This window comes from Drosophila virilis, chromosome 5, assembly GCF_030788295.1.
Source record: "Drosophila virilis strain 15010-1051.87 chromosome 5, Dvir_AGI_RSII-ME, whole genome shotgun sequence".
In the NCBI taxonomy this organism is placed as follows: domain Eukaryota; kingdom Metazoa; phylum Arthropoda; class Insecta; order Diptera; family Drosophilidae; genus Drosophila; species Drosophila virilis.
Window position 1 is genome coordinate 22,851,242 of NC_091547.1, and position 15,614 is coordinate 22,866,855.

At 42.2% G+C, this 15,614-nt stretch overlaps 1 protein-coding gene across 1 annotated transcript; it reads left to right on the forward strand.

The window, feature by feature from the left end:
• Positions 1 to 3,285: 3,285 nt before the first annotated feature.
• On the forward strand, positions 3,286 to 13,172 carry 18w (18 wheeler). Its single transcript, XM_002049059.4, has one exon. It carries the CDS (start codon positions 3,733 to 3,735, stop codon positions 7,984 to 7,986), a length of 4,254 nt encoding a protein of 1,417 aa, XP_002049095.1. The 5' UTR covers positions 3,286 to 3,732; the 3' UTR covers positions 7,987 to 13,172.
• The last annotated feature ends 2,442 nt before the right edge of the window (positions 13,173 to 15,614 follow it).

The following is a 15,614-nucleotide window of genomic DNA, read 5'->3' on the forward strand; positions in this document are numbered from 1 at the left end:
GCTGGCCGCTTGTTGCGCGCGTGAATGTAAAAGGCATTAAAAATGGCATAATAATAGCATTCAAACCGTAATGTTGCTAGCAGAGGACGACGACGACGACGATGTTGCTGCTGTCGCAGTTGACGTCAGCGTCGATGTCGGCAGCGATGATGTTGCTGCTGTCTGCTGCCGCTGCTGCTGCTCGTTAATGTTTGTTGCTGGCGTCGCATGCAACATTCATATGCAATATTTTAAGCTTTGCAGTTATGCCAAGGGTACGAGGGGGTTGGGTAGCTAGTGTATCTGAAAGATTGTTGAGCTGTGCGGCAGTTGTTCGCATATGACATAAATGGGCACACGGTAGCAACTCGTAAATTTGCTGACTACTCGCAAAGCGAACACATTTCTATAATTCTCGCGCGCAGCTAAGCACCAAAATGATGGGGCACATCGCCTAATGCCTAAATGCAACATGAATATTACGACTACGAACACACAGGCACATCTGTACATACAGCCAGGAAAGTGAGCAGACACGCAAAAAAACATTATAAACTTGCAGATTAAAGAGAAAGAGTTGGTTAAGAATTCGGTGGCAATTTGTAGGCGGTAAAGAATACATTTATAAAGAGTAGAATATGGTATGATCTTCAAGAAATTTAGCTATAAAGAAGTACGTTTGTGTTTGTCGAGTAGGAGGAGATATCGAGATATAACCTCAAGTAATCAAATTTGGTCATCCCAGTTTTGAAACTAATTATTTCAATTGAAGGACTGAAAAAGCTTGAAAAAGCTCAAGGTCAATTTTTAATGGGGACCGAATGGACGTTAAATTCAAGGTCAATTTTTAGAGGTCATCAGTGGTCTAACTCGACAACTTGTTGACTTCAGCTTTAAATCTGAAGGAGATATATATTTTCGGGGCTCAATTGACACCTAGTGGGCGTGTCTCAATAATGTTAATACTTATCTGACTCTGAAAAGCACGAGTATGTATTTATTGCAAATATATAAGTAAACATGAGCTGAATATATTCTATTTATAACTTTAATAAATATACTAATAGAAAAAGGTTAATTTATTTTAAGCTTACGTTTGTTTTTTAAATTTCTTAATAAAAACTAGTCAAATATTTATTCCTATTAAAACTATATGTCTCATACTTTGTGAAACAACATCAATTTATATATTCATCATTTAAATATGAAAATATAATTATCAGAAGGATCATGACAAATCGACCAGCAAATACTTCCAGTTATTTCTGATGCACCTCGATACACTTTATCGAAGTTATACTCGATTATTTTAGAGTTTAACTTTCTAAGAAATGAATTGTTAACTTTTATTGGTGCTAAATGCTTAATAATTAGCATTTAAAGCAATGTTTTAGTCTTTTTAATTCATATATAATAAAATAAAACAATATTGCTTGTAGACATACCTGAATGTACATTTATACAGACACAATATTTGCAAGTTAAATGCACTTAACTGTGATTTATTATTAATTATAAGCCCATTTTTCAGCTTATATATCCTAATTCCAAGCCATTCAAGTCAGCCCTTAATAAAATACTGTGCGCCAAAAATGAAAGCCATTTGCCAAATTGCAAACGAGAAAGTGTTGCGCGGCTGCACCAGAAAGAGTTCAAAGAAATGCCAGAATTTCGCAGCGTATATAAGAAAAGGGTTTCTAAAATATACGAGAATATTGGACATACGACAATAGAAAGAACATTTTATGGGTTAAACTTCAAACTTAACTGAAGAAGTGAAGTCGGTCTAAAGCCGTGCGGCATGCAACATGGCAATAGCAACATACTGAATGTGGGGGTCAGACTCGTATTGCAACACGATGCATGCAACGAGTTCGAAAGGATAAAAAAGGGGCGTGCGAGTGGGCAACAGCCGACGACACATGCACACGAAATGTTGCAAGACAGCCTGTTGACTGCCGCCGGTTAGCGAGAAAGTTGTGTGCGTGTGTGTGTATCTGTGTGTGTGTTTGATTGTGCGAAATGTTTAACCCTACGGGTAACGCAGGGGAGTACTATATTATTATTATACTTTTTATATAATAAGACTTTAATATAAAGTACAAAGATTGCAACATGTGTACAGAATATAATTAATAAAAATAAAATTATGAATACAATTATATCAAAAAATTGAAATTATTTAAAATAAATAGGTCACAACATTTTGTGTATGTCTTTAATGAAATTTTTAATATATTAATGTATTTCATACACATGTAAGTACGTATATATATATATGTATATACATACATGTATATATAAATATGTATATATAAATGCAATGCATAATCTTTTGTAATAATTATTTTATAGCGCAATAAATTCAAATACTTTTTTCATAATAACTCATTAAATATCAAAAAAATTGACATTTCTGACGCCTGATACGAAACTCAATAAAAACAAATATATATATATATATATATATATATATATATATATATTTATAAATGTGCATACATAAAATACACACATTTCTTTATAACATGCTTATTTAAACAAATAAGGAAGCACATCGATTGCTCCCCAGACGCTGATAAGCTTCAACTTAGCTAATCTCAGCTTAATAATTATATTTTTTATAGCTCATATACAGATCGATCGTTGTAGAGAGAGAAAAATATTTGAAATTTATAATTTCTGAACGATCTTTTTGCAGCTGAGTCTCAGCAGCAACAAGACGAGAGATTTTTAGGCACTGTGTGTGTGTGAGTGTCTCTGCAAGCAACATTTCCCCTACTTTTGGTGAGAGCGAGAGCGCCAGTTAGCGAGCACACACACACACACACACGTGTGTACATGTGAGCCGTGTGTATGTGTGAGTGAGTGAGAGCGCGCACATGCATGTTGCTAAACTGCATATGGTTTTGCTTACATGAAGAAACTGCAATGGACGACGACGTCAACGTCAACGTCAGCGTCGCTGCCTATGCTGTGAATGGTGTGAGCAGCGCAAAGAGCGCAGCGTATGTGAGAGCGAGTTGTGCTCTGCATGTACATGTGTGCATGTGCATGTGCATGTGCATGTGTGTTGTGTGTGAGTGCAGCAGCAGCAGCAGCAGCAACAGCAGTCGCATCAGCAGAGCACGAACTCACACGCACACACACACAGCCACTTTTGTCTGTCTGCCTTTTGCTGTCTCGCTGCCTCTGTCTGTGCTCTGTGCTGTGCGCTGTATGTGTGTGTGTGTGTGTGTGTTCGTTGCCGTCGTCGCTCGTAAAAACATTTTCAACGAGCCAACGGAGTCGCCTGCGTGCAACTTCAGCAATCAGTTTGAGTTGAAACGCGAGGCGGTTAACATGTTTTAAGAAAACGAGCTCCGGCCAACGCAAAGCAACACAGAAATAAGAGAAAAGTCAAATAAAAAGAAACGCAAACGCGAAATTTGTACCAAGTGCCAATGTTAAAGTCTCAAAACAACGAAATATCAAATGTTATTTAGATGAGGCTAAAAAATATTTACAAGTGCTGAGCAAAATTAAACGCCACCCACACACACACACACACACACAACCACAACACAATACACACAAGGATTACGGTTACGCGTCACACACAACAAAAAAGCGCTCAAATATGAAAACCAGAAAGTGAAAAGTTACAAAAAAAAATTTACCCCAAACCCACCAAAAAAATAAAATTAATTAAATAACATAAAAGTTGGGAATTTTTAACGCTAAAAATAACAACGCACAACATTTTGAAGCAACATGTCAACAACAACAACAACAACAACAACAACAACGAGAAGCTGCCTGTTGCTGCTGGTGCTGCTGCTGACGGCTGCGCTGCCAACAGCGACGCATGCGCAGCAGTGCGCCTGGGAATTTGTGCGCACCACCATGGACATCAAATGCAATGTACGCGCATTGGACCAGGGCGCCACCGCGCTGGACTTACAGGTGGCCGAAACGGCGAATCGCTTCGAGCTGCAGTGCAGCACAGATTTGTTGCACGCCAGCGAACTGAGCAGCGGTCTATTCCGCAAACTGCAAAAGCTCGCCGAGCTGCGCGTGGATGGTTGCAAGCTGCAGCGCGTCCCAGCGAATGCGTTCGAGGGTCTGCACTCGCTGAAGCGACTGCAGCTGGAGACGCACAACGCAATGTGGGGACCCGGACGCACGCTCGAGCTGCATCCACAGGCATTCCAGGGTCTGCGCGAGCTGAGCGAACTGCATTTGGGCGATAACAATTTGCGGCAATTGCCGGAGGGCATCTGGTGCAGCATGCCCGGACTGCAGCTGTTGAATCTAACGCAGAATCGCATACGCGCTGCAGAGTACTTGGGCTTCTCGGAGAAGCTCTGCCTGGGCCAGGCGTCGCTGCCCAATCAGCTGAGCGGCGGCGCTGAACTGCAGCTGCTGGACTTGTCGCACAACGAGCTGCGCGCTCTGCCCGATGCGTGGGGCGCCTCGCGTTTGAGGCGTCTCCAAACGCTCAGTCTGCAGCACAATAATCTGAGCGCCTTGGCGCCCAGCGCTCTGGCTGGTCTGAGCTCTTTGCGTGTGCTGAATCTGTCGCACAATCATTTGGAATCGCTGCCAGCTGCCGCATTTGCTGGCAACAAGGAGCTGCGCGAGCTGCATTTGCATCACAATGATCTTTACGATTTGCCCAAGGGTCTGCTGCATCGTTTGGAGCAGCTGCTGGTGCTCGATCTGAGCGCCAACCAGCTGACCAGCCATCATGTGGACAACAACACCTTTGCGGGCCTGATCCGGTTGATTGTACTGAATCTGTCGAACAATGCGCTGACCCGCATCGGCGCCAAAACCTTTAAGGAGCTGTATTTCCTGCAAATACTGGACATGCGCAACAATTCCATTGGTCACATCGAGGAGGGCGCCTTTTTGCCGCTCTACAATCTGCACACTCTCAATCTGGCCGAGAATCGTTTGCATACGCTGGATAATCGCATCTTCAATGGACTTTATGTCTTGACCAAGCTAACGTTGAACAATAATCTGATCAGCATTGTGGAGACGCAGGCTTTTCGCAATTGTTCCGATCTCAAAGAATTGGACTTAAGCTCAAATCAGCTGCTGGAGGTGCCCGAAGCTGTGCAGGATTTGAGCATGCTCAAGACTTTGGATCTGGGCGAGAATCAAATTTCGGACTTCAAAAATGGCACATTCAACAATCTGAATCAATTGACGGGCTTGCGGCTCATCGACAATCGCATTGGAAACATTACCGTGGGCATGTTCCAGCAGCTGCCACGGCTGAGCGTACTGAATCTGGCCAAGAATCGCATACAGAGCATTGAGCGTGGTGCCTTCGATAGGAATACAGAGATTGAGGCCATACGCTTGGATAAGAATTTCCTGACCGACATCAATGGCATCTTTGCCACGCTCGCCTCGCTGCTCTGGCTGAATCTCTCCGAGAATCATTTGGTCTGGTTCGACTATGCATTTATACCCTCAAACCTGAAATGGTTGGATATACATGGCAACTACATTGAGGCGCTGGGCAACTATTACAAGCTGCAGGAGGAGCTGCGCGTGAGCACACTGGATGCCAGTCACAATCGCATCACGGAGATCACACCGAATTCTGTGCCCAACTCGATTGAGCTGCTGTTCATTAACAATAACATCATTAGCCAGCTGCAGCCGAACAGCTTTGTGGATAAGACACGGCTGGCACGCGTCGATCTCTATGCGAATGTGCTGTCCAAGCTGTCGCTGAATGCGTTACGTGTGGCGCCGGTGGCGCTGGATAAGCCCCAACCGGAATTCTATTTGGGCGGCAATCCCTTCGAATGCGACTGCTCCTTGGAGTGGCTGCAGCGCATCAATAATCTAACCACACGCCAGCATCCGCGTGTCGTCGATCTGGCCAACATTGAGTGCCTGATGCCGCACAGCCGCCAGGCGCCACTGCGTCCCCTGTCCAGCCTGAGCTCCGCGGATTTCCTCTGCAAATACGATACACACTGCCCGGCCACGTGCCACTGTTGCGAGTACGAGAGCTGCGAGTGTGAGCTGATATGCCCCAACAATTGTAGCTGCTTCCATGATGCCACATGGTCGAACAATATTGTGGACTGCGGCAAACAGGATTTGTTGAGTCTGCCGCCGCGCTTGCCACAGGACGTGAATGTGCTCTATTTGGATGGCAACAATTTGCCAGTGCTCCAAGCGAATCATCTGGCCGGACAACGCAGCCTCCACACCTTGTACTTAAATGCCTCCAATCTGGTTGCCTTGGCCAATGGCAGCCTCTCGCAGCTGCCACAGCTTCGCGTGCTGCACTTGGAGCACAACAAGCTGACCAGTCTGGATCAGGACAGCTTCCGTTCACTTAGCCTGCTGCGAGAGCTGCATTTGCATGGCAATCAGCTGGCGCATATTGCGAATGCCACCTTTGAGCCGCTCGTCTCGCTTCAGTTGCTCCGCCTGGACAACAATCGTCTGACAGCGCTGCCGCTGCAGCAGCTCGCGAATCTGCAATATCGCAACAATCTGCAGGGTCTGACACTGGGCAGGAATAGCTGGAGCTGTCGCTGCCAGCAGCTGCGCGAATTGGTACAATTTGTGGCGGACAATGCGCTGGTCATTCGAGACACGCCGGATATATATTGCGTGGATGCGGGCATTAAGCGCGAATTGGAGCTCTTGGGACAGGATAAGCTGCCCACGGCGGACTGCTCGGAACTGTTGGATGCTAGTGCCAGCAATATAAGCTCCACACCGGATCTCGCCCAGGGCTATCGTTTGCCCTTATTGGCCGCAGTTCTGGTGCTCATCTTTCTGGTCGTGGTGCTCATCATTGTGTTCGTCTTCCGCGAGAGCGTTCGCATGTGGCTCTTTGCCCACTATGGCGTGCGTGTTTGTGAGCCACGCTTTGAGGATGCCGGCAAGCTCTACGATGCCATCATATTGCACTCGGAGAAGGATTATGAGTTTGTGTGCCGCAATATTGCCGCCGAGCTGGAGCATGGTCGTCCGCCCTTTCGCCTGTGCATACAACAGCGCGACTTGCCACCGCAGGCCAGCGGAGGGCAGCTGGTGGAGGCGGCCCGGGCATCGAGGAAGATTATTTTGGTGCTAACACGTCATCTGCTGGCCACGGAATGGCAGCGCGTCGAGTTTCGCAATGCATTCCATGAGGCGCTGCGTGGTCTGGCCCAGAAGCTGGTCATCATCGAGGAGACGAGCGTTTCCAGCGAGGCCGAGGATGTTGCCGAACTGGCGCCCTATTTGAAATCTGTGCCCTCGAATCGGCTGCTCACCTGCGATCGTTATTTCTGGGAGAAGCTTCGCTATGCCATACCCATTGAGCTGTCGCCGAGGGGCAATAACTACACGCTGGATCATCACGAGCGCTTCAAGCAGCCCGTTTCGCCGGGCTTGATATTCCGGCAGGCGCCACCGCCGCCCGCCTACTACTGCACCGAGGATATGGAGGCCAATTATTCGTCGGCTACCACGGCCACGCCCTCACCGCGTCCAATGCGACCCGTTGTCGAATCCTTGGCCATGCGTCCGCCCTCGGAGCATATTTATCATAGCATCGAGTCGGAATACAGTGCCTACGATCAGCATGAGGCGCTCTCCATGATGCCCAGTGCGCTGCTGCATCATTCGCATCAGCAGCACCAGCAGCAGCAACATCAATTGCAGGCGCATCAGCTGCAGCAGTTGGCACGCCAGCAGCAGCAGCAGCGCTTGCTGCAGCCCCAGTATCGCGCACAGCACCCAGCAACAACAACAGCAGCAGCAGCGTCGACGTCAGCGTCTGCGTCTGCGCCCGTGCATTTGCGCAGCGGCAGCGGACTCAGTCAGGCCAGCAATAGTACGCAGTCCACAGCACAAGCATCCACTTCCGCTGCAGCCGCGCAACAGCAACAGCAACAACAACAACAACAACAACAGCAGCAGCAGCAGCAGGCAGCTGGTGCCGGCAGCGACGCGGGCAGCACCACCAATAAAAACGGCGGCCAAGCTTTTCTGGTATAAGCTGTCCCTCTCACACTCGCACGCACATACGCTCAATAGGGTTCCTGCGCAGGGGCGGCCATCTTGAAGCTGCTCGCTCGCTTGCGCGTCAGGCATACAAAAAAAAAGCACACACACTCACACATAGAATATATATACATACATATATATATAAATTAAAAGACTTTTTCGTAGGCATTTCTATTCGCATGCGCCTTCGGTGTTCACGTGTTGATGTTGTTGTTGTTGTTGTTGTTGTTTTGTAGTTGTCTCGCACAACCAACACAAACACGCACACACACACACACACACACACACGCATACACATACCTACACACACACACACATTTAACTCTAAGCTTATTATTAAAATTTAACTACTAAAGCAAAAAAAAAAACAAACATATTTACTAGAAATGTTGCAAAAACACTTTCAAATTCAATGTGATATATTAATTAAAAGATATATATATATTATATATATATGTCGTGTATCCAATAAATTATTGTGAGTATTATTTTGAATGCTAACGATTAAGTGTTAGTAAGAATCAGAGAATTTGACAGAAGGTACTGCTATTTAACATAACTGTCCTACTTGTATTAGGGTTGCTACTGAAAGCATGGTGTGAGACAAAAAAAGATAGTCTCTGCCGAGCATGGCCCGAGTGTGTTGTATAACGTCCAGTTTGCTATAGTGTTGAATGTTCACTAACAGTACTAAAAGTCAGAGAAGAATATAGAATGACAAGAGCATGAGTAGTATGCTCGAGGACGATGAAAATTATTCATTCTAAAAGTGGAAGTCATAGAGAACAGACGTGCTCGCTCCTAAAAATATAATTATTTTGTGACTATAACGACACTCGGGACTTGCTGTACTGCCAGTATGCCTAATTGCAAAGAAAGTGATTTCTCTGTTCCGACATCAGAAGTGGGATTAGGCGATGCCCCTCCACGAGGCAATTCTGACGATTCGTGGCGTCAGCTTTTGGAATCTCAAAATCGAAATATTCTTGAGATTATTAAAGCAATGCAGATGTCAAATTCAGCATCCTCAACAAAGAAGAGCATCTCGTTGCCAAAGTTCAACCCGGACATTGCAGGCGCAGATGCAAATGCCTGGTGCAAAACTGTGGACATAATACTTGACGATAATCCTATTGAGGGCAGTACACTGGTGATGACCCTCAGCGACTCCCTAGAAGGAAGCGCCTCGCCCTGGCTTTCTCAAATATGCTATACTGGAATGAACTGGCAAAATTTTAAGGAATTGTTTTTGCAACGTTTCGTGGGAATGGAAACATCGGCGGCAACTTTAATGAACATTTTTAATGGCCGACCGAATGATGGCGAATGCCTCTCCGTATATGCGAGCCGTCTTGTGACCTCACTTTTATCCAAATGGAAGACAGCGAACATGGAGGAAATTGCAGTCTCAGTTGTTTTGGCACATACATCGAAAATCGACAAAAGTCTGCAACGTATGTTATATACGACTAATATTAAAAGTCAAGACGAGATGCAACAGCATCTGAAGGCCTATGCTTATGGAAGGTCAAATGGAGGTCTACAGCCAAATATCCCAATGGAACCAGATCGCAAGAGATCGAAAACATATGGCATTAAATGTCATCATTGTGGAAACCTCGGACACAAAATGGTCGAATGTCGCAAGAGGAAGTATGAAGAAGGCAACGTGTCAAAAAACTCAGCATTACCTAAAGTTCGATCTGCCGTTACCTGCTTCAAATGTGGCGATGCTGGCCACATTGCGTCTTCATGTACGAAAGGAGTCTCTACGAGCGGTGTTGGATCACATGACAAGCGTATAAACATCTGTTGTGTGTCCGAGCCAAAAGGAATCCTGCGTCAATCTGGTGAGCTCGTTCCATTTTGTTTTGACTCTGGAGCGGAATGTACGCTCATCAGAGAGAGTTGTGCCGAGAAATTTTCCGGAAAAAGAATTAATAATTTGATAGTTTTGAGGGGTATTGGAGAAAATCCTGTGTATAGCACTATGCAAATCCTGGCTACTGTTAAAATTGATCAGTACTCCTTAGAAATATTATTTCATGTAATAATGGATAAGTTTTTGAAATACGATGTATTGATAGGCCGTGATATACTCGGATTAGGCTTTGGAGTCTCCATCGAGGCCGACAAATTTGAAATGTACAAAACCAAAACTGTTGATGTACTAATAAAAGTGCCAGATATAAGTTACGTAGAGCATCTGAATAACGATAGAGCATTAAGCAACACTGATAAGAATCGTCTGCTAGAATTATTGCAAAACTATGCTGATAAATTTATTGAGGGTATTCCTCAAACGCGAGTGACTACGGGTGAACTTGAAATCCGCCTGCTTGACCCAAATAAAACTGTACAAAGGCGTCCGTATAGGTTAAGCATAGAAGAAAAAGAAGTCGTGCGAAATAAAGTAAAAGAATTGTTAGACGCAAACGTTATACGTCCTAGTTGCTCTCCATTTGCAAGCCCAATGCTGATGGTAAGAAAGAAAAATGGAACCGATCGACTATGTGTCGATTATCGGGAACTGAATGCTAATACGGTCGCTGACAAATATCCGCTGCCTTTGATTTCTGATCAAATTAATAGACTGAGTGAAGGCAAATATTTCTCCAGTTTAGACATGGCAAGTGGTTTTTACCAAGTTCCAATACACCCAGACTCTATCGAGCGCACTGCTTTTGTCACGCCAGAAGGACAGTATGAATTTTTGGCCATGCCTTTTGGATTAAAAAATGCTTCCTCGATTTTCCAGCGCGCAATCGTGAGAGCATTGGGTGATTTGGCTCAAACGTATGCCATCGTCTATATAGATGACGTGTTAATTCTAGCGAAGACAAAGGAAGAGGCACTTGAAAGGCTACAAACGGTCTTGGAAAACTTATCTAGAGCTGGATTCTCATTTAACATTACAAAATGCTCGTTCTTGAAAACAAGCATAGAATATTTAGGATACTTGGTTGAAGCGGGTCAAATTCGACCAAATCCACGCAAGATACAAGCGTTGGCCGAATTGCCGTCACCGCAGTCAGTAACGCAGGTGCGACAATTCATAGGCCTAGCCTCGTATTTTAGGCAATTCGTACCAAAATTTTCTGAGCAGATGAAAGCTTTATATAATCTCACCTCCAAGAATAATAAATTTGTCTGGAAGCCGGAATATGAGGAAATTCGTCAAAAAATCGTATCAATTTTGACTAATGACTCCGTTTTGACAATTTTCGATCCACTAAAGCCAATTGAATTACATACAGACGCAAGTTCTATTGGATATGGTGCTATATTAATGCACAAGATAGAAAATAGACCCAGAGTCATTGAATATTACAGCAAATGTACGACAATGGCTGAAGCAAAATATCATTCATACGAGCTTGAGACCCTCGCAGTTTACAACGCAGTAAGACACTTCCGCCATTATTTACATGGTCAAAAATTTATTGTGCATACAGATTGCAACTCCCTGAAAGCAAGTATCAAAAAAATTAACCTTACCCCAAGGGTACATAGATGGTGGGCATATCTGCAATCATTTGATTTCAGCATTGAATACAGGAAGGGAGAACGCATGTTACATGCTGATTTTTTCTCGCGCAATCCGTTGCCTACTGATTATAAATCCTCAGCGAAAACGGTTGAAATGCACATAAACCTAGCTGAGATAACCGACGATTGGCTTCTAGCCGAACAGCAACGAGATTCTGACATTGCTTCCATAACCTTAAAATTGCGAAACCATAAGATGGGAGAAGCTATCTCAGCGTCGTACGAATTGAGAGCAGGAGTATTATATCGAAGGATTCAAAGAAATGGCAGCACAAAATGTTTGCCTGTAATACCTAGAGCCTTTAGATGGTCAGTCATTAACAATGTTCACGAAGCCATAATGCATTTAGGGTGGAAGAAAACTCTAGACAAAATGTATGCCAACTACTGGTTCGAGAAGATGTCTAAGTATGTGAAAAAGTTTGTAGAAAATTGCATTACCTGTAGAGTGTCAAAACCACCATCTGGTAAGCTACAAATAGAAATGCACCCGATTCCTAAAGATGACATACCCTGGCACACTGTGCATATTGATATAACCGGAAAATTAAGTGGCAAAAACGACTTAAAAGAGTACATCATAGTTCAAGTTGATGCATTCACAAAATTTGTTCACCTTCAACATACGCTGAACCTTAATACGGAAAACTGCATTAAGGCAGTCAAAGAAACTGTTGCACTATTCGGAGTGCCGGCACGCATCATAGCTGATCAGGGTAAATGTTTTGCTAGCACAAGGTTTAGGGAATTTTGTTCTTCGCAGAAGATAGGTTTACACCTGATTGCGACGGGCGCCAGTCGAGCAAACGGCCAAGTAGAGCGTGTCATGAGCACCTTGAAGAGCATGCTCACAGCGGTTGAGAGTAGTCAGCGATCCTGGCAAGACGCTTTAAAAGACATACAGCTGGCAATAAATTGCACGACAAATCGTGTAACGAAATATAGTCCGTTAGAATTGCTAATCGGTAAAGAGGCAAGGCCGTTAGGAATGATAACAATATCAGATGAAAAAACAATTGATAAAGATTTAATAAGAGCACAAGCGAAAGATAACATGGTGAATAACGCTAAATATGATAAGGCTAGGTTTGATAAAAATAAAGCAAAAATTGTAAAATATAAGCTTGGTGATCATGTCCTACTCAAGAGGGAAGAACGAAATCAAACGAAGTTAGATCCCAAGTTTAAGGGACCTTTTGAGATAATCGAAATACTTGATGGAGACAGATATTTATTAAAGTCATTGACGAGTAAGCGCACGTTTAAGTATGCACATGAGTATTTGCGAGCTTTTCCAAGCAACAATGTATCGGAGGAGTTGATAGATTTGAGAGATGATGAGTGTGACAATGTTGAGGACATTGCTCAAGACACTGTGGCACTAAGAGAGAGTGCGGTTGGGCTCATACACGATGGCTAAGACCGCACCATAATACTCACGCCGTGCACAAGTGCTCGATCATGGCGTGCTGAAGCGGGTGATATTATGGCGGGGGTCAGAGGTTGAAAGACCTGTATGGATCCGCTCCATATTATCGTTGCTGCGCAGCAAGAGCCTATAGACGTGTGATGACAGAACAACAACAAAAAAAAAAAAAAAAAAAAAAAAAAAATAAAAAAAAATAAAACCTACAATGACCGATGATACTGCTGTTTGTAAAGCTATTCTTAAAGTAAAGTAATGACTAATAAATTTTACCCAACAATTTTGACTATGGCATGATCTAAGCGAAATGTACACACGAGGACGTGTGAAATGTCAGGAAGGCCGTGTCGTGTATCCAATAAATTATTGTGAGTATTATTTTGAATGCTAACGATTAAGTGTTAGTAAGAATCAGAGAATTTGACAGAAGGTACTGCTATTTAACATAACTGTCCTACTTGTATTAGGGTTGCTACTGAAAGCATGGTGTGAGACAAAAAAAGATAGTCTCTGCCGAGCATGGCCCGAGTGTGTTGTATAACGTCCAGTTTGCTATAGTGTTGAATGTTCACTAACAGTACTAAAAGTCAGAGAAGAATATAGAATGACAAGAGCATGAGTAGTATGCTCGAGGACGATGAAAATTATTCATTCTAAAAGTGGAAGTCATAGAGAACAGACGTGCTCGCTCCTAAAAATATAATTATTTTGTGACTATAACGACACTCGGGACTTGCTGTACTGCCAGTATGCCTAATTGCAAAGAAAGTGATTTCTCTGTTCCGACATATATATTGAAAATATGACTAATGCAAAAACTGTAATTTGTAGCCATTAGTTTCTAGCCTGGCCTAAAACACACATTAGTATATATATGAATATATATAGAAGAGGAAGCAAAACATTCATAACAAGATTTCAGTAATCTTAATAACTAAATAATTATTATTATTATTATAATTACTATTATTATATATATATATATATGTGTATATAGAAAGAGATCCAAGCATAGAAATTATTTAGCGCACTTAATGTATTTATGTATTATGATAATAAAAAAACAACAACTAAATTAATTAAATTAACTAAAAGAAATGTATTATTAAATTAATTATTACAATTACAAAATCGCAAGAAAAACTATATATGAGAAAAATAAACAAAAACACATATAAAAAAACTATTATAAAATATATACAAAAATTAAAAAGAACAAATTAAAACGCCTCTTTCTTTATTTGCAAGCTTTACAATTTTACAGCGACTTACAGGCGAAGAGGGATTTTAAGAACAACATAACAGAAATTTAAAAAAAAATCATGTTTAAATAACAAATTACAAAATATTTAAATGCGTGGCATTGTTTAACACAATTTCGGCCAGATTATATTTGAATTTGTTGTCAAATTTGCCACACGCTAATCAAAAATATTATTTAACAACATGGAAACGAGTTTAAAATTTGCATTTTGTTATACAAATTAATTGGCACTTTGCGCATTACGTGTAAACCACAAATGCCGAGTGAGATGATATTTATTTTTTTTGTTCACAACAAAAACCTAAAATGCATAACTAACTAAATAATGAAATGAAAAGTACGCATAAAGTTAATTGCTTGTAAATAATTATTTATAAATAAATTAATAGAAAATGCACTCGAGCAAACAGAATAGTTTCACAAATATATTTTTGCATCTGTATATGTAAATTATTATTTGTGAAAGTGAAATTAAAATTCGGCACGAAATACACAAAATGCATTTTTCGCGTTTATTTAACTCGCGCATAAATTTCATTTTTATGCCCCGACAAACCGCAGCACAAAAAAGCAACAACAACAAAAAAGCCTCGGTAACTACATCAACTAGCCATGCAAAAGGGCATCAGAAAAGCAACAGCAATTAGAAATGGAAACACACTAAAAACTAAATCCATTATTTAGCCGCATGAGTAATTTTATAAATTAATTACCAGCATTCAGTCCAACTGTTGCAAAAACTTTTCAATGTAATTAGCTTCATTTTAAAAGAGCATAGACAATTAAATGAAATGAGGAGGCGGTAGGTGGTTTAACAACTTTAGTTCTCGTTATGGCTTTAAATACTTGCTTTGACTACCAATCATGCTTTGTACCATATTCGTTATCGATTTATTCGAGACGTCAATCAACTTCTTGTATTATAACCTAAAGTCGCCTAATCTACACAAAGCCAGCTTCAGAGAACGCATTTCAATTTGCATTTCCTCCTTGTGCGGCATTCGTAAACGCTCAACTGGCAAAACACAATAATATAAACTTTTCACTTTCGCGTTAACATAAGATATTAAATAAGATTCCCATTCTTCTTTCTGCTATATCCGTAAACGATTAACTAACAGTACTTTGGTTAGGTGTTCAATTGCTGGACTCTTTTTTTTACTTTCTCCTAACTGCTTTCTTCGAAAGTTTAGCTCGGAAGTCTCAAGTATTTCTTAAACAACCCCTCGACTAATGCGTCAAGTGTAATTTAAAACTTTCAAAGGGATTTCAATTCCAACCACTAAATCGACAGACAGCGAGTCGTAGCCGGCTGAGCTCCCCGCATTTAGCATGACTTTTGGCTTGTTTATGGACCCAGCATATTGGCATGTGTCTATT